Raw genomic sequence first — 18,561 nt, 5'->3', positions numbered from 1 at the left:
TTAGACTGAGCGGCAATGCATGGAGCAGGAGAGGGGTACTCTGAGGAGCCGGCCGAGGACACAGGTCACGCGGGGAATGCCCAACTAAAGAGCAGCCAGTGCGATAGTCAAGCATGGAGCTCTGCTAGTCACCTTCCACCTCCAGCCACCCGTGTGCATGGTGCACTAGTACCCCTAGCTGCCTATGCTTCTGCCGGCCATATGTAGAGGGGGCTGCATGGGCCCCCTGCAGCACAGGGCCCAGTTGCAGTCACGACTGCTGCACCCCCTATACTTACGCCCCTGGGCACTGTAATGCAGATACAGACTAACAAGGTTACAAACTCTAGCTTTGTCCTCCACCAATGGACAATCCAAATATAATAAAAATGAGCACATCTACTAGGAGTCATTTAAAAAATAGGCAATCTTTATCTCTGAAGAAAACCTGTCAAATATAGCAAGAAAAAACTTCTCTGTGCCCCCTGTCATCCTGGTTGCACACTACAACCAAAGAACTGACTTTCGAGACATCAAGGCTAAGCCCCATTGCCTTGGGCTAAGTTCTGGATGCTTGTTATTTCCCTGAACAGCTTGAGAGCCCTGACTGGCCCCTGTGGCACTCCTACTGCATAGAAACATAATGGGTAGGGAAGCGCTTCAAAACAAAAGTCAGTAATGTTAAAGCCTTGGTTATAAAGTGAAACCAGGATAAGCGGGGCTCAAAGAAAAACAAGCACACTGCGGGACCTATTTTAGGCAGGGTGTTTGCTTTTTAAAGTTTAATGCTCCACAATGGTTGGTGAACAGAGGACAGTCTTTCTAGTAGTAAGTAATACTGAAAAGTCCAAGGCCCTACAGCTGAAGGCTATTTGGGCATCCGCTTACCTTGCGCCAATGTGCAACTATCGATACCCAATGCAATGTTCAGCATGCAGTCTCAGGGATCAACTTAAGGTCACTACGCACATATCTCCAGCACAGCTGCCTCGTTACAGCTTCCTCTGGACCTAAACCATTGAGTGAAATTGCACCACTCAGGACAAGATGCCTTGTGGTGTGGTTTTGCAGTCAGTTCTGAGCAAGCTATATTTAAGTCTTTATTCTTGGTCCTTCCTAGGCCTCCTAAGCACGCAGCTGTTGAATCCATGGGCTGCCTGGCAGCCAGGGGCGGACTGACCATTGGGCCACTCGGGCACTGCCCGAGGGCCCCCGTGCCACTAGGGGGCCCCATCAGGGTTGCCAGCCTCAGTAAAACCAGGGACAGTATGTAAAAATCTGTGTTTTTTTTACATCTGTCTCTGAAATGTCCCTTACCGACATCCTTTTGGTCTAAAAATCCAGAGATTATAGCTGCCCCACCTCTCCAGTACCTTCTCAGCCAATAGAAAATTTCTGTGTATACTGTGTGATTGTATACTATTTGTGTATACTGTGTGGCCTCATAATGTCTGATTGCCTGGGGGCCCCATAATCTCCTATTGCCCGGGGGCCCCATGAGTTGTCAGTCCGCCCCTGCTGGCAGCAACAGCCCCTGCACCTCTGGAACCCTCCCTGCTCTCCAGTGTCTCAAATTATTTATCCACACTCTAGCCCCCTACTGGACCCTTCCCCTCCAGAGATAGGCTGAAGCCCCATACATATTCAGGCTGGTTGATTTGAATCTACCACCCTAAGTTCTGGAAGCTTCTTCCAAAGGCAGGCAGAAGTAATCAAACTCCCAGCCTGTGAGACCCTGAACAGACTAGGACAAGAAATTATTGCTCCCTTGATTAGAGAAGGAGTCAAAGCTAAATTTGCCTAGCAACCTATGCTAGGAGGGCGCTATAATAGGCTGACAGGTTAAACCAGCGATTCTCAACCAGGGTTCCGTGGAACCCTAGGGTTCCTCCAAAGGTTGCTAGGGGTTCCTTCAGCATTGGGCAATTTCTGCCTCTCAGATAAGTTCCCACTGACACCATTGATCTTTTTAGCTATCTGGAAGGAGGCAATTCTTCCCAATGACCACAAGTGTAAGGACCATTCTTCCCAATGACCACAAGTGTAAGGACCATTCTTCCCAATGACCACAAGTGTAAGGACCATTCTTCCCAATGACCACAAGTGTAAGGACCATTCTTCCCAATGACCACAAGTGTAAGGACCATTCTTCCCAATGACCACAAGTGTAAGGACCATTCTTCCCAATGACCACAAGTGTAAGGACCATTCTTCCCAATGACCAAAAGCGTAAGGACCATTCTTCCCGATGACCACAAGTGTGAGGACCATTCTTCCCAATGACCACAAGTGTAAGGACCATTCTTCCCAATGACCACAAGTGTAAGGACCATTCATCCCACTGACCATCACACTATTGTATCATGAGTTGTAGATTTCTAATTTTTAGGAGGGGTTCCCCGAGACCGCAGAACTATTTCAAGGGTTCCTCTGTGTTGAAAAGGTTGAGAAAGGCTGGGTTAAACTGCTACAAACACCACCGCCACTTACTCATTCAAGGGTTTTCAGACATAACCTTTTATAGGAATGGTCGTCCAATGTTCTAAACTCACTAACTGCTTGACCTGAGTCCTTCTTTAACTGATACTTGCAGTACTGCCTTGAATTCCAAATATTGCTTTTAGCTCTAAGGATATAAGCAATAGAAGCCTCAGGAATCTTATGTAACCTAACTCCTCTACCAATAAGTCCTAACAAGGTGCCAATGGCCACCAGGATAGCTTAGGAATTTGCGATATCGTCTTGTGTTTGTGTTGGACAAGAGTGGCATCTTGCTGAAGTTCAAGAACGTACATTGTTGGACGACCGAGGATGTTTTCTCTGGACTGGAGATGCCAGAGCCGTTCGTGCTTTGGATATGGAAAAAAGCAACACAGCGTTATCATGGCCAATGGCTGTCCAAAAATATGAGAAATGAGGTGTTTAATGTGGAAAAGAATGCGGATGGCATGGTATTATGGTATGTTTAACAGAGTTTATTACGACACTCATTCTCCAATCTACATTCTGCAGGCTATAGAAATAAAGAGTATCAGTCAATAAAGGGCAACTTTAGTTTTGTGCGGTTGGCGGCACGTAGAATTGTCTGCCGGCTTCTTTTTTTTTCTTATATCTCAGACATTCCATAATGTACAGTGCCTCCTTGAACTTTTCAACCTTTTGCCACATTTCAGGCTTCAAACATAAAGATATAAAATTTTAATTTTTTGTGAAGAATCACCAACAAGTGGGACACAATTGTGAAGTGGAACGAAATCTATTGGATAATTTAAACTTTTTTAGCAAATAAAAAACTGAAAAGTGGTGCGTGCAAAATTATTCGGCCCCTTTACTTTCAGTGCAGCAAACTCACTCCAGAAGTTCAGCGAGGATCTCTGAATGATCCAATGTTGTCCTAAATGACTGATGGTGATAAATAGAATCCACCTGTGTGTAATCAAGTCTCTGTATAAATGCACCTGCTCTGTGATAGTCTCAGGGTTCTGTTGAAAGTGCAGAGAGCATCATGAAGACCAAGGAACACACCAGGCAGGGCTGTTGTGGAGAAGTTTAAAGCCGGATTTGGATACAAAAAGATTTCCCAAGCTTTAAACATCCCAAGGAGCACTGTGCAAGCGATCATTTTGAAATGGAAGGAGTATCAGACCACTGCAAATCTACCAAGACCTGGCCGTCCCTCTAAACTTTCAGCTCAGACAAGAAGAAGACTGATCAGAGATGCAGCCAAGAGGCCCATGATCACTCTGGATGAACTGCAGAGAACTACAGCTGAGGTGGGAGAGTCTGTCCATAGGACAACAATCAGTCGTACACTGCACAAATCTGGCCTTTATGGAAGAGTGGCAAGAAGAAAGCCATTTCTCAAAGATATCTATAAAAAGTCTCGTCTAAAGTTTGCCACAAGCCACCTGGGAGACACACCAAACATGTGGAAGAAGGTGCTCTGGTCAGATGAAACCAAAATCCAACTTTTTGCCCACAGTGCAAAACGATATGTTTGGCGTAAAAGCAACACAGCTCATCACCCTCAACACACCATCCCCACTGTCAAACATGGTGGTGGCAGCATCATGGTTTGGGCCTGCTTTTCTTCAGCAGGGACAGGGAAGATGGTTAAAATTGAGGGGAAGATGGATGCAGCCAAATACAGGACCATTCTTGATGAAAACCTGTTGGAGTCTGCAAAAGACCTGAAACTGGGACGGAGATTTATCTTCCAACAAGACAATGATCCCAAACATACAACAAAATCTACAAAGGAATGGTTCACAAATAAACGTATCCAGGTGTTAGAATGGCCAAGTCAAAGTCCAGACCTGAATCCAATCGAGAATCTGTGGAAAGAGCTGAAAACTGCTGTTCACAAACGCTCTCCATCCAACCTCACTGAGCTCGAGCTGTTTTGCAAGGAAGAATGGGCAAGAATTTCAGTCTCTCGATGTGCAAAACTGATAGAGACATACCCCAAGTGACTTGCAGCTGTAATCGCAGCAAAAGGTGGCTCTACAAAGTATTAACGCAAGGGGGCCGAATAATTTTGCACGCCCCACTTTTCATTTTTTTATTAGTTAAAAAAGTTTCAAAAATCCAATAGATTTCGTTCCACTTCACAATTGTGTCCCACTTGTTGGTGATTCTTCACAAAAAATAAAATTTTTATATCTTTATGTTTGAAGCCTGAAATGTGGCAAAAGGTTGAAAAGTTCAAGGGGGCCGAATACTTTCGCAAGGCACTGTAGAATGAATAAATATCTATTTTAGGGCCATGTTAAAGCGGAGGTCCACCCTAAAATGGACCTTCCGCTCATCGGATTCCTCCCCCCCTCCGGCGCCACAATTGGCACCTTTCAGGGGGGAGGGGGTGCAGTTACCTGGATAATTCAGGTAACTGCACCCACTTCCGGGCTAGCTCTCTGCGGAAAGGGGCGTACATTACGCCCCTTTCCGCAAGTGCCCGCCCCCTTCCGCAAGTGCCCCGCTGCCTGCTGGGAAACACACAGATCCCAGAGGCAGCGGGGACCGTCCTCATTGCGCAGCGCGGCTCCCGCATGCGCAGTAGGGAACCGGGAAATGAAGCCGAAAGGCTCCATTTCCTGATTCCCATACCCAAGATGGCGGCGGCAGCACTCGAGTGTCGATCTAGAGATCGGCTTCGGGTGCCGACATCACGGGCGCGCTGGACAGGTAAGTGTCACTATTTTAAAAGTCAGCAGCTGCAGTATTTGAACGCGGACTCCCGCTTTAAGCAGGCCATACACGGTCGAATTTCGAATGAATTTTCTTTTCAAAATCAAAAAGTTTGTTTCTTTTGCGATCCGATGGCGCCACCATTGATTTTCGAAATTCGGGTCCGACCAAGCCTTCAATTTCCCCCCATGTTGCTACAGAAAATCATTTTTGTGGCCGGGAATCTTCTTTTCTCTCCGTAAATTTTCTTTTCTTATTACATTTCTCGCACGAGTCTCCATTCATTGAAAAATTTCCAACATGTCCGATTCCTCAAATTTGATTTCTGCACGAAAATCGGCTGTTGCTGTAGCCCCACTAAATGGTGCGAAATTCATACGAAAATTCTTAGATACGATTCTTAGATGCGATTTTCGAAAGAAAATTCTTTTTCGAAATTTGAAACCGTGTATGGCCGGCATAAATGATAACTGTTTATTATATTGTTAATAATTAACTAATAATTATAAAATATTCTGGTGCTTTTAGGGCAATATGAAATATAAACAATTATTATATTATCAACTACTCCACCTTCCTGCCCAGGCCAATTTTCAGCTTTCAGCGCTCTCACACTTTGAATGACGATTTGCGCGGTCATGCAGTACTGTACCCATATGGCATTTTTATCATTTTCACACAAATAGAGCTTTCTTTTGGTGGTATTTAATCACCACTGGGGTTTTATTTTATGTTTTGCAAAATAAACAAAAAAAAAATACCTAAAAGTTTGAAGAATTTTTTTTTTTTCTTAGATTCTGTTATAGAACTTTGCAAATGAATAATCTTTCTTTATAAATTTAGGCTAAAATGTATTCTGTTACATTTCTTTGGCATAAATAACCCCAACCAGTGTATATTTTTCTGTAGGAAAGTTATGGAGTCCACAAGCTATGGTATAAATAAATGAATAAATAAATAAATATAAATATATATATATATATATATATATATATATATATATATATATATATAAATATATATATATATATATATATATAAATATAAATATATATATATATATATATATATATATATAAATATAAATATAAATATATATATATATATATATATATATATATATATATAAAATATATATATATATATATATATATATATATATATATATATATATATATATATATATATATATATATATATATACATACTATATTACCAAAAGTATTGGGACGTCCACTAATGTAAACGAGAAGGACTTGCTCGCAGTCCAGTCAAGATCCTCCACCCCAAGCTCGCTCATCCGTTGGACGAGAAGGCCAAGCTCGCAGTCTCCACTCCAATTCCTCCCAAAGGTGTTCTATTGGGTTAACATGAGGACTCTGTGCAGGCCAGTCAAGTTCCTTCACCCCAAACTCACTCATTTCTTTATGGACCTTGCTTTGTGCACTGGTGGGCAGTCATGTTGGAACAGGAAGGGGCCATCCCCAAACTGTTCCCACAAAGTTGGGAGCATGAAATTGTCCAAAACGTCTTGGTATGCTGACGCCTTAAGAGTTCCCTTCACTGGAACTAAGGAGCCAAGCCCAACCCCTGAAAAACAAACCCACACCATAATCCCCTCTCCGCCAAATGATTTGGACCAGTGCACAAAGCAAGGTCCATAAAGACGCGGATGAGTGAGTTTGGGGTGGAGGAACTTGATTGGCCTGCAGTGGCACAGTGGCTGCCATTGATGGGCACAGTGGCTGTGTTTGATTGTCAGTGGCTGCATTTGATGGCTGCAATTGATGTTTTTTTTTTTAGAATTTTTCAGTTTGTTTGCGCCCCTCCAAAGATTTAGAGCACCAGCCGCCACTGGAGTCCTGACCTCAACCCAATAGAGCACCTTTGGGATGAATTAGAGCGGAGACTGCGAGCCAGGCCTTCTTGTGCAACATCAGTGCCTGACCTCACAAATGCTCTTCTGGAAGAATGGTCAAACATTCCCATAGACACACTCCTAAACCTTGTGGACGGCCTTCCCAGAAGAGCTGAAGCTGTTATAGCTGCAAAGGGTGGGCCAACTCAATATTGAACCCTATTGATTAAGACTGGGATGCCATTAAATTTCATGTGCGTGTAAAGGCAGGTGTCCCAATACTTTTGATAAGTGTGTGTGTGTGTGTGTGTGTGTGTGTGTGTGTGTGTGTGTGTGTGTGTGTGTGTGTGTGTGTGTGTGTGTGTGTGTGTGTGTGTGTGTGTGTGTGTGTGTGTGTGTGTGTGTGTGTGTGTGTGTGTGTGTGTGTGTGTGTGTGTGTGTGTGTGTATAGAGTGGACACCATGCCTCTTTCCTCCATCTCCAAACACTTACCCAAGACAAGGATCTCATGCGAAGTGCAGGAGAAGGGGCTTGCCAGCAATGTTAATTTTAGTCTTAGGACTAAAATGGCATTTTCGTTTTAGTCCCATTTTAGTCTTCTGCAATTGTTTTAGTTTTAGTCGTATTTAGTCGACTAAATCTCCAGTACATTTTAGTCGACTAAAATGTCCTACGTTTTAGTTGACTAAAATCTCCAGTACATTTAAGTAATTGCAATTTAGTTGTAGTCATAGTCTTTTGACTAAAATGGCTTTTAGTTTTAGTCATATTTTAATCAACTCAATTGTTTTAGTCGTATTTTAGTCGACGAAAATAGTATTCATTTAGTCGATTAGTTGATTTCGTCGACTAAAATGTTTTAGTCGTTTTAGTCGACTAAATTAACACTGCTTGCCAGATAAAATGTTCCAAGCAAGCTGGCAAGTGCTTAGAGATGGAGAAAAGTGCTGTCTGTCAAAGCAGACAACTCCTTGCTACCTGCGTTGTCGGATGGCTGTGGAGGGAGGAGGGTGTCTTTTCTGATCTCACAGCTAGCCGTAGACAGCACATCGGAAGATAGGACTAAGTACATATAATTTAGCCCCAGGGGAACAGAACACAATAAAACAATTGATGGGAGACTTCTTCTTCTTCAACGAATAACTATATACGGGACTTTTTTTCATTGGGAGCGCAGGGGGATGCATTTCCGGCACCTCCAGCACTAAATGTATGTAATAGCAAGGGTTGTCCTGGAGGGTCTATTGATGCTGGGGATCTATTGTCACTGCTGGGGATCTATTTTTGTGTGAGGGTCTATTGTTGCTGGTGGGGGTTATATTGTTGCTGGGGATCTTGTGTTGCTGGTAGGGATCTACTGTTGAGGGGGAGGGCTATTGTTGCTGGCTGCTGGGAGATCTGTTGTTGCTGTTGAGGAGTCTAATGCTGCTGGGGTGGATCTTTAGATGCTGGGGCTGGTATTTTGTTTTGGTGTGGGGGGGGGGATCTGTAGTTGTGTGGGGGAACTATTGTTGCTGTGGGAAGGATATTTTGTTGCTTGGGGGAACCTATTGTTGTTGGGGTGGGGTCCATTGTTGCTGGGGGGAGTCTATTGTTATGTGAGGGATCTATTGTTGCTGGCTCCAGGGAATCCATTTTACGGCTTTTCTTGTTATTAGACCAGGACAAATTCTATACAAATTATTTAGGACCACAAAATGATACTTGGGGCAGTACTGGGAGGTGGGTAGGGGGTGGTAGCAAGGGATGGTGCTTGGAGGTGGGTAGGGGGTGGAGACAAGGAGGGGCTCAGAAGGGGAGGGATCCTGCACCTATTCTCTGAGAGAAAAAGCCCTGCCTATATGCAATGATGGCCCGTCCATTAGGAGCACCCGGGCGCCACCCCCTCTCTCCACGTCACCCCCCTATATGCCATAGGCTCTAATAGGCTTCAAAATAGGGTGGGCCCAGGTCGCAGAGAATACACTCCGATCCCACCCAGGTGTGTTACAACAGCGAATTAATATTCACTGTTGAAACACCATTCCTCAATCCAGCCAATCAGAAGCAGGTGTGATGCACATTTTCCGATTGGCCGAAAAGAGAAGACTCATGATTGGCCGCCAAGGAGGAGGGAGGAAACGGAAGTCGCCACCACCGTTATGACCAGTGGAGAGCAGGAGAACGGGAGACCACCACCGCCGAGCAGAGGAAGGCGCTGGTAATAGGGTAAATGCTACCGACCTACCGACCACCGGGGGGGTTGGCATATTGTTTACGCCCCCCCCGAAAAGATTTCCACCGCCCGCCACTGCATATATGTCAATTTAAAGTTCATAACCTCTCAAAACTAGAAAGGTGCTAAGAGGTTGAGTTTCAGAAGGCCGAGTGAGTACAAATAACTCCTGCTTGCAGCAAGGCAGCAAGGTACCATGGGATATGTAGTCCTCAGAAATAAAGCAGAAGCTGCAAGGCATGCAGGGAATCCAGGATGTTTTGGAAAGGAGAAACATGACACATGAAAAGAGATTTTTCAAGTAAACTTTTATTGAAATGTCAAAGATAAATATTGTTTGTATTTTTATTACAATGCTGCTATTGTTATAAAATGAAAGTGTATGCTGTGACCATCAATCTCCTTTAAAGGAAGTTGAAAAATAACAGACTTACTGGTCACCAGGTGAAAATAAAGGCTTAAAAAATAAAGATAAAAAATACAGGCAACACATTTAGGCATTGCAATATATCACATTAATGTTTTTCGGGTTTTCCATTATAGCGCTGGACCATTGAGGCCTGGGAGGTGACTGACCCAACTGTAACTTCAGGAACTTTAGTTGCTTTTTTGTATATTAGGGCAGATCTCTTGTCTAAAGTCTTCATTTTAGACGTCACATTTAAAAAGTGGAGAAAAACTCCTGAAATTGTTTTTTTTTTTTTTTTTTTACAGAGACTATATGCACGACCACTGGATGTGTAACTGCAGGTATGTATTTATGTTTTATATGCTATTTCAGACCGGACCAATTTGCTGGTCAAAGACCAGACCACTTTTTGCGATTCGGCACTGCGTTGCTTTAACTGACAATTGCGCAGTCGTGCGACGTGGCTCCCAAAAAAAATTGACATCCTTTTTTCCCCACGAATAGAGCTTTCTTTTGGTGGTATTTGATCACCTCTGCGGTTTTTATTTTTTGCGCTATAAACAAAAATAGAGCGACAATATAAAAAAAACGCATTATTTTTTACTTTTTGTTATAATAAATATCCCCCAAAAATATATAAAACATTTTTTTTTTTCCCTCAGTTTAGGCCGATACTTAATCTTCTACATATTTTTGGTAAAAAAAACCCGCAATAAGCGATTATTGATTGGTTTGTGCAAAAGTTATAGCGTTTACAAAATAGGGGATAGTTTTATGGCATTTTTATTAATAGTTTTTTTTTACTAGTAATGGCAGCGATCAGTGATTTTTATTGTGACTGCGACATTATGGCGGACACATCGGACATTTTTGACACATTTTTGGGACCATTGTTATTTATACAGCAATCAGTGCTATACAAATGCACTGATTCCTGTGTAAATGACACTGGCAGTGAATGGGGTTAACCAGGGGGTGGCAGTGTAGGGGTTAAGTGTTCCTAGGGGCGTGTTACTAACTGTGGGGGGCTGGGCTTTGTTTTAGTGAACACTGATCTCTTCTCCAATCACATGGAGCAGAGATCAGCGTCACTTGTTGCTAGGCAGAATGGGGAAATGCTGTTTACAACGGCATCTCCCCATTCAGATCGCGGCGATCGAGTCCGTGGGACCAGCGACCAGACTCACGGGGTCCCGACCGCTATGCGAGCGCGCCACCGGCAGCGCGCACGCGATGGCAGAGCGGCATATAAAAATGGACGTACCTGTACGCCAATATGCCTGCCCGTGCCATTCTGCCGACGTACATCGGCGTGCGCCAGTCGGGAACTGGTTAAGATGTATTTTTTATTAACTTATTGCTGTTTCTTCCCTAGCTGCAAGAATTATCCAGAACATGGACCCCTCTATAGAACCTTGCACCGATTTCTACCAGTATGCCTGTGGCGGCTGGCTGAACAAGCATGTTATCCCAGAAACCAGCTCTCGATATAGCATATTCGATATTCTCCGAGATGAAATGGAGATTATTTTAAAAGGTAAGACTTGCCAATTCTATGTGAAATGAGCCCAGCTCTCCGAAAAATTAAAGTATAACTAAAAGGCAAAACTTTTATTTTTTTTAGTTTTGGATAGAGTGAAGAGGGATTAGAACCTCTGTCTGTTTTTTTTTTTTATTCGGCAATCACCGAACCTCAAGGAAAATCCTACATTTTGGTTCACCAGAACTAGTATCTCCTTCGGAATATTTCCCCTTTTTCCTCGTTCTGGTGACAACCAGGGATTCCCTCCCTTTGAAGAGATTTTCTCTTACTTTCTATTTTGGTAATGGGACTTGGTAATGCCTGCCAGTGTTCTACTTTAATTTAATAGCTGTAGGTAGTGATGGCCGAACAGTTCGCCCGGCGGTCGTTTCGCGGCGAATTTCGGTTGTTCGCGGTCCGCTCGTTCGCTCGCCTTTTCCCGTCGTTCGCCCCGGCGGACTTACGTGTTTAATGTGTAAAAGAACTTTGACCTATGATGACACGTCTATCATGGGGTACAGGACAGCCAATTGAGACATGACAGCACATGGACACTTGGACATTCCCCCTAACCTATAAATACACCCGATCCGGTGGCCATTTTACATTCTTTCTTCTGTCACTATAGGGAAAGGTTGCTGTGTGGAGTAGGGAGAGATAAACCACTAGCTATTTGGTACACAAAAGTTCTTTTCAGGACTGGTATAGGTGTTAGGTGTATATAGGTTTGCTGTGCTACTGATTCTTGCAGCAGCCTGAGTGTCTTTTGTTAGTTTAGAGAAAGGGAAAGGACGGTGTGTGCTACAGGGACAGCCAGATTAGTCTTTCATCATCATCATCATCATCATCATCATTAGCTGTTACTATCAGGTCCACAAAAGAGCTGTTCCAGTAACCACTAATCGTTCCAGTGTACTCTTTTTTGCCACTTTGTATAGGGACAGGAAGGAAGCAGTGTTGTCAGGCAGTGAGGGTCAGTTTAAAGACTTGCTGTTACTATTAGTTCCACAAAGGTTCTTTTCAGGACTGGTATCAGTGGTATGGTAATAGGCTTGTACACGTATAATATTCTTTCTTCCAAATATAGAAAGAACATTATACTTGACTGCTGCCCTTCTGCTGCAGTCTGCTAATCATTCACAACTCACTTGTTCCACAAAGCTCTTTATCATGACCTGCGTAGCCCAACAGTCCCCCTCTCAATAATGTTCCATAACACCCCTTACATATATCTATATAATAATGAGACCACACCTTCTCTTTGGAGTAAAATGGCCACAACAGCCTTTTATTAAAAACATAACCAAAATATTTTACTCCCTCCAAAATATGTATATAAATATATAAATATATAAATATATATCTACAACTGTAAACAAAAACATTGAACAACTTTATCAACTCCAGTCTGGTGATCCCTGACGGTGACCCACTTTAATTCCAAAACACCAACCTCACTGCTTTACCTTTTTACCATACCAGGCCTCACGCTGTGACCGCTCAGAGACAACCAATTCCTGCAGTGAAAAACCTCCCAGTATTCCGTCCACCGTTCGGGAATACACCTGAGGGGCCCATAATACCAATGAGCCCCCCACCCTTTTATATCACCTCTGTTTACCGCCACCGTCAAAGACCACCAGAAATCTCACGCTGCAGCCCCCCAAAGGGCCGGCTTCACTGTTGTGACGAATAGCCCACTGCACCTGAAAGAAAGAAAACAAAAAACACAACGACAACCACCAGCAATCAAACCAATAATTCACACCCAAACATGCTATCCAGTAGGGAGGGAGGGTGGGAAAGCTGCCTCCTCTGATGTCTTCCCCTCGAGACTGGTCCCGTTCCGGCTCCGCCCCCTTTAAATATGGCTCCTCCCCCTTGCCCATTTTTCTTCCTCCACCTATCCTATGCTGAGGTGTCTCTAGGCACCCGGTCATGCCCGCCCCTCCATTACCCCTCCCCTTCAGTTCGTCTCATTCCAGGGCTCCCTGGACTGGTAACTTGGTCTGTGTAGGGTGCTACAGTACATAGGGTTGAGTGCAGTACAGTCTGCTGTTCTGTAAGGACCGCTATCGGTCCACAATAGATAGGGTTGAGATGCACCACTGCTGACCGCTGCCCTATACTGCAGCAGTCCTTCATTGGTATAGGGACTGAAGTACAGTCTGCTAATCACTAACACACAACCTGCTTGGTCCACAAAAGTTCTTATAAGGACTAGTAACTTGGTCTAGGGTGCTACAGTACATAGGGTTGAGTGCGGTACAGTCTGCTGTTCTGTAAGGACCGCTATCGGTCCACAATAGATAGGGTTGAGGTGCACCACTGCTGACCGCTGCCCTATACTGCAGCAGTCCTTCAGTAGTATAGGGACTGACGTACAGTCTGCTAATCACTAACACACAACCTGCTTGGTCCACAAAAGTTCCTATAAGGACTGGTAACTTGGTCTAGGGTGCTACAGTACATAGGGTTGAGTGCGGTACAGTCTGCTGTTCTGTAAGGACCGCTATCGGTCCACAATAGATAGGGTTGAGGTGCACCACTGCTGACCGCTGCCCTATACTGCAGCAGTCCTTCGTTGGTATAGGGACTGACGTACAGTCTGCTAATCACTAACACACAACCTGCTTGGTCCACAAAAGTTCCTATAAGGACTGGTAACTTGGTCTAGGGTGCTACAGTACATAGGGTTGAGTGCGGTACAGTCTGCTGTTCTGTAAGGACCGCTATCGGTCCACAATAGATAGGGTTGAGGTGCACCACTGCTGACTGCTGCCCTATACTGCAGCAGTCCTTCATTGGTATAGGGACTGAAGTACAGTCTGCTAATCACTAACACACAACCTGCTTGGTCCACAAAAGTTCTTATAAGGACTAGTAACTTGGTCTAGGGTGCTACAGTACATAGGGTTGAGTGCGGTACAGTCTGCTGTTCTGTAAGGACCGCTATCGGTCCACAATAGATAGGGTTGAGGTGCACCACTGCTGACTGCTGCCCTATACTGCAGCAGTCCTTCATTGGTATAGGGACTGAAGTACAGTCTGCTAATCACTAACACACAACCTGCTTGGTCCACAAAAGTTCTTATAAGGACTAGTAACTTGGTCTAGGGTGCTACAGTACATAGGGTTGAGTGCAGTACAGTCTGCTGTTCTGTAAGGACCGCTATCGGTCCACAATACATAGGGTTGAGGTGCACCACTGCTGACCGCTGCCCTATACTGCAGCAGTCCTTCATTGGTATAGGGACTGAAGTACAGTCTGCTAATCACTAACACACAACCTGCTTGGTCCACAAAAGTTCTTATAAGGACTAGTAACTTGGTCTAGGGTGCTACAGTACATAGGGTTGAGTGCGGTACAGTCTGCTGTTCTGTAAGGACCGCTATCGGTCCACAATAGATAGGGTTGAGGTGCACCACTGCTGACCGCTGCCCTATACTGCAGCAGTCCTTCAGTAGTATAGGGACTGACGTACAGTCTGCTAATCACTAACACACAACCTGCTTGGTCCACAAAAGTTCCTATAAGGACTGGTAACTTGGTCTAGGGTGCTACAGTACATAGGGTTGAGTGCGGTACAGTCTGCTGTTCTGTAAGGACCGCTATCGGTCCACAATAGATAGGGTTGAGGTGCACCACTGCTGACCGCTGCCCTATACTGCAGCAGTCCTTCAGCAGTATAGGGACTGACGTACAGTCTGCTAATCACTAACACACAACCTGCTTGGTCCACAAAAGTTCCTATAAGGACTGGTAACTTGGTCTAGGGTGCTACAGTACATAGGGTTGAGTGCGGTACAGTCTGCTGTTCTGTAAGGACCGCTATCGGTCCACAATAGATAGGGTTGAGGTGCACCACTGCTGACTGCTGCCCTATACTGCAGCAGTCCTTCATTGGTATAGGGACTGAAGTACAGTCTGCTAATCACTAACACACAACCTGCTTGGTCCACAAAAGTTCTTATAAGGACTAGTAACTTGGTCTAGGGTGCTACAGTACATAGGGTTGAGTGCGGTACAGTCTGCTGTTCTGTAAGGACCGCTATCGGTCCACAATAGATAGGGTTGAGGTGCACCACTGCTGACCGCTGCCCTATACTGCAGCAGTCCTTCAGCAGTATAGGGACTGACGTACAGTCTGCTAATCACTAACACACAACCTGCTTGGTCCACAAAAGTTCCTATAAGGACTGGTAACTTGGTCTAGGGTGCTACAGTACATAGGGTTGAGTGCGGTACAGTCTGCTGTTCTGTAAGGACCGCTATCGGTCCACAATAGATAGGGTTGAGGTGCACCACTGCTGACCGCTGCCCTATACTGCAGCAGTCCTTCGTTGGTATAGGGACTGACGTACAGACTGCTAATCACTAACACACAACCTGCTTGGTCCACAAAAGTTCCTATAAGGACTGGTAACTTGGTCTAGGGTGCTACAGTACATAGGGTTGAGTGCGGTACAGTCTGCTGTTCTGTAAGGACCGCTATCGGTCCACAATACATAGGGTTGAGGTGCACTACTGCTGACTGCTGCCCTATACTGCAGCAGTCCTTCATTGGTATAGGGACTGACGTACAGTCTGCTAATCACTAACACACAACCTGCTTGGTCCACAAAAGTTCTTATAAGGACTGGTAACTTGGTCTAGGGTGCTACAGTACATAGGGTTGAGTGCGGTACAGTCTGCTGTTCTGTAAGGACCGCTATCGGTCCACAATAGATAGGGTTGAGGTGCACCACTGCTGACCGCTGCCCTATACTGCAGCAGTCCTTCATTGGTATAGGGACTGACGTACAGTCTGCTAATCACTAACACACAACCTGCTTGGTCCACAAAAGTTCCTATAAGGACTGGTAACTTGGTCTAGGGTGCTACAGTACATAGGGTTGAGTGCGGTACAGTCTGCTGTTCTGTAAGGACCGCTATCGGTCCACAATAGATAGGGTTGAGGTGCACTACTGCTGACTGCTGCCCTATACTGCAGCAGTCCTTCATTGGTATAGGGACTGACGTACAGTCTGCTGATCACTAACACACAACCTGCTTGGTCCACAAAAGTTCCTATAAGGACTGGTAACTTGGTCTAGGGTGCTACAGTACATAGGGTTGAGTGCGGTACAGTCTGCTGTTCTGTAAGGACCGCTATCGGTCCACAATAGATAGGGTTGAGGTGCACCACTGCTGACCGCTGCGCTATACTGCAGCAGTCCTTCAGCGGTATAGGGACTAAGAGTTTTGTCACAGGGTGATTTAAAAAATGACAGGCAGAGGAAGAGGCAGGCCCTTCCGCAGGGGTGGTAGGGGTAGGGCAGGAGCAACAGCCTTGAGCCAAAGTGGGAAGTTGCAGAAGGTACGTTCAATTACTTTAAAGGACGCACCAGACTTGGTTGAGTGGCTCACTCAGCCTTACTCATCTGCACCCTCCTCATCCTCTCGATCTGCACCCTCTTCTTCACTCTCTGCTATGTGCACCCCCAAAGACACTACCACCAACAACACCACCACAACCACCACCACCACCACATACCTTCTGTTTGAGTCACAGGAATTATTTTCCGATCCATATCAAGAGGACATTTCTGATGCGCAGCCACTCTTGGTATTGGATCAGGAAGAGGAGGTAGCAAATACCGCTACTCAGCAGTCTGACGACAGTACCCAGATCAGCCCAAGGAGGAGGTTGGTCCCCGGTGTTGCTGCCTACTCTGAGATCTCTACTTATAGGGGTGGGGAAGGTGACGTTGATGATGACGTGTCTAGTGATGTCACGTGGGTGCCCACAAGAGAGGAAGAGGAGGGGAGTTCAGAGGGAGATATGGACCAGCAGATAGGGAGGAGAAGCAGGAATAACTTACATTGCACAGGAGGGACAAAGCAGACTGCAAATGTATCAGGAGCGAGTCATCGACCATGTACGGTCACATCTGGCGCTCCCAGGACACCGGCACATGGCTCCGCAGTGTGGGCTTTTTTTAACGTGTCCGCTGCTGACAATAGCGTTGCCATCTGCAATCTTTGCAGTCAACGCATTAGTCGCGGTAAGCCCAACACTCACCTAGGGACGACCGCCTTAAGAAGGCACATGAGCAGCCATCACCGAGCCCAGTGGGAGCAACGGAACACACAAAGCCACACTGCAGGCTCTCACCATCCAGCCTCGTCTTCTACTTCTCCTTCTCCTCTCTCCTCACAATTGTCCTCCACTCCACCTTCCATCATGCCAAGCTCACGTTTTTCTGCAAAAAGGCAGGCTTCCGTGGGCCTAATGTTCGAGCGTAAAAAAATGATGACGCCGGATAACCCTCTTGCCCAACGGTTGACGGCTGGCTTGTCAGAACTGATAGCCCGCAAACTACTGCCATATAAACTGGTGGACTCGGAGGCCTTTCGCAAATTTGTGGCCATTGGAACACCACAATGGAAGGTCCCAGGAAGGAAGTATTTCTCAGAGAAGGGCATCCCAGAGCTATATGGCCATGTTCAGCGGCAAGTGAATGTATCTCTGGCACACAGTGTCGGTGCCAAGATACATCTGACCACAGACACGTGGTCTAGCAAACACGGGCAGGGAAGGTATATCACTTTTACTGCCCACTGGGTGAACTTTCTGACGGCCGTCAAGCATGTAACCCGTGGCACCCGTGTAGATTTGGTTTTACCGCCACGGATTGCATGCAGGCCTGACTCTTCTTCTCCTCCTCCTCCTACTCCATCCTCCTCCCTCTCTTCCTCAGCTGCCTCCTCCTTTTCCGCTGCTAGCGTCTCTTCCGCTGCACCGCCCAAGCTCCCCAGAACCTATTCCACATGCCAGGTGAGACGTTGCCATGCCGTGCTGCGTCTGTTGTGCCTGGAAGCCAAGAGCCACACTGGCCCGGCACTCCTTTCAGCTTTGCGTTCACAGGCAGATCAGTGGCTAACACCGCTCAATTTGACAGTTGGTAAAGTGGTGTGTGACAACGGTGCCAATCTGCTTAGCGCATTGAAACAGGGCAAAATCACGCACGTGCCATGCATGGCACATGTCTTAAACTTGGTCGTGCAGCGATTCCTTGTCAAATACCCTGGGGTCCAGGACATCTTGCGGCAGGCAAGGAAAATCTCGGCCCATTTCAGAAGATCTTACACGGCCATGGCTCGCCTTGCTGACATTCAGCGGCGACACCATCTGCCGGTCAGACGTCTTATTTGCGATTGCCCGACGCGATGGAACTCAACCTTCTATATGCTTGATAGGCTGCTCCAGCAGAAACGTGCAGTTAACGTCTACCTGTATGAACTCTGCGAAAGAAACGGTTCTGGGGAGCTGGGGTTTTTTTCACCGCGCCAGTGGCTGCTCATGCACGACGCATGCAGACTTCTGCGGCCATTTGAGGAGATCACC

At 45.7% G+C, this 18,561-nt stretch overlaps 1 protein-coding gene across 3 annotated transcripts in view; it reads left to right on the top strand.

The window, feature by feature from the left end:
• MMEL1 (membrane metalloendopeptidase like 1) overlaps window positions 1-18,561 on the top strand; it is a 362,546-nt gene that overhangs the window by 203,014 nt on the left and 140,971 nt on the right. For all 3 annotated transcript variants that reach the window (XR_013263284.1, XM_077458217.1, XM_077458215.1), the window contains exons 3-4: window positions 9,954-9,989; window positions 11,024-11,185. Coding sequence is in view for 2 of the 3 variants with exons in the window: in XM_077458217.1 (XP_077314343.1) it covers window positions 9,954-9,989; window positions 11,024-11,185 (198 nt within the window). In the remaining variant the exon portion in view is untranslated. The remainder of the gene's footprint in view (window positions 1-9,953; window positions 9,990-11,023; window positions 11,186-18,561) is intronic.

The sequence above is a fragment of the Lithobates pipiens genome, unplaced genomic scaffold, assembly GCF_037356315.1.
Source record: "Lithobates pipiens isolate NorthernLeopardFrog02 unplaced genomic scaffold, aLitPip1_a1.2 Scaffold_27, whole genome shotgun sequence".
Taxonomy (NCBI): domain Eukaryota; kingdom Metazoa; phylum Chordata; class Amphibia; order Anura; family Ranidae; genus Lithobates; species Lithobates pipiens.
Note: the sequence above shows the minus strand (reverse complement) of the source record. Positions and strands in the feature narration are given on the sequence as shown.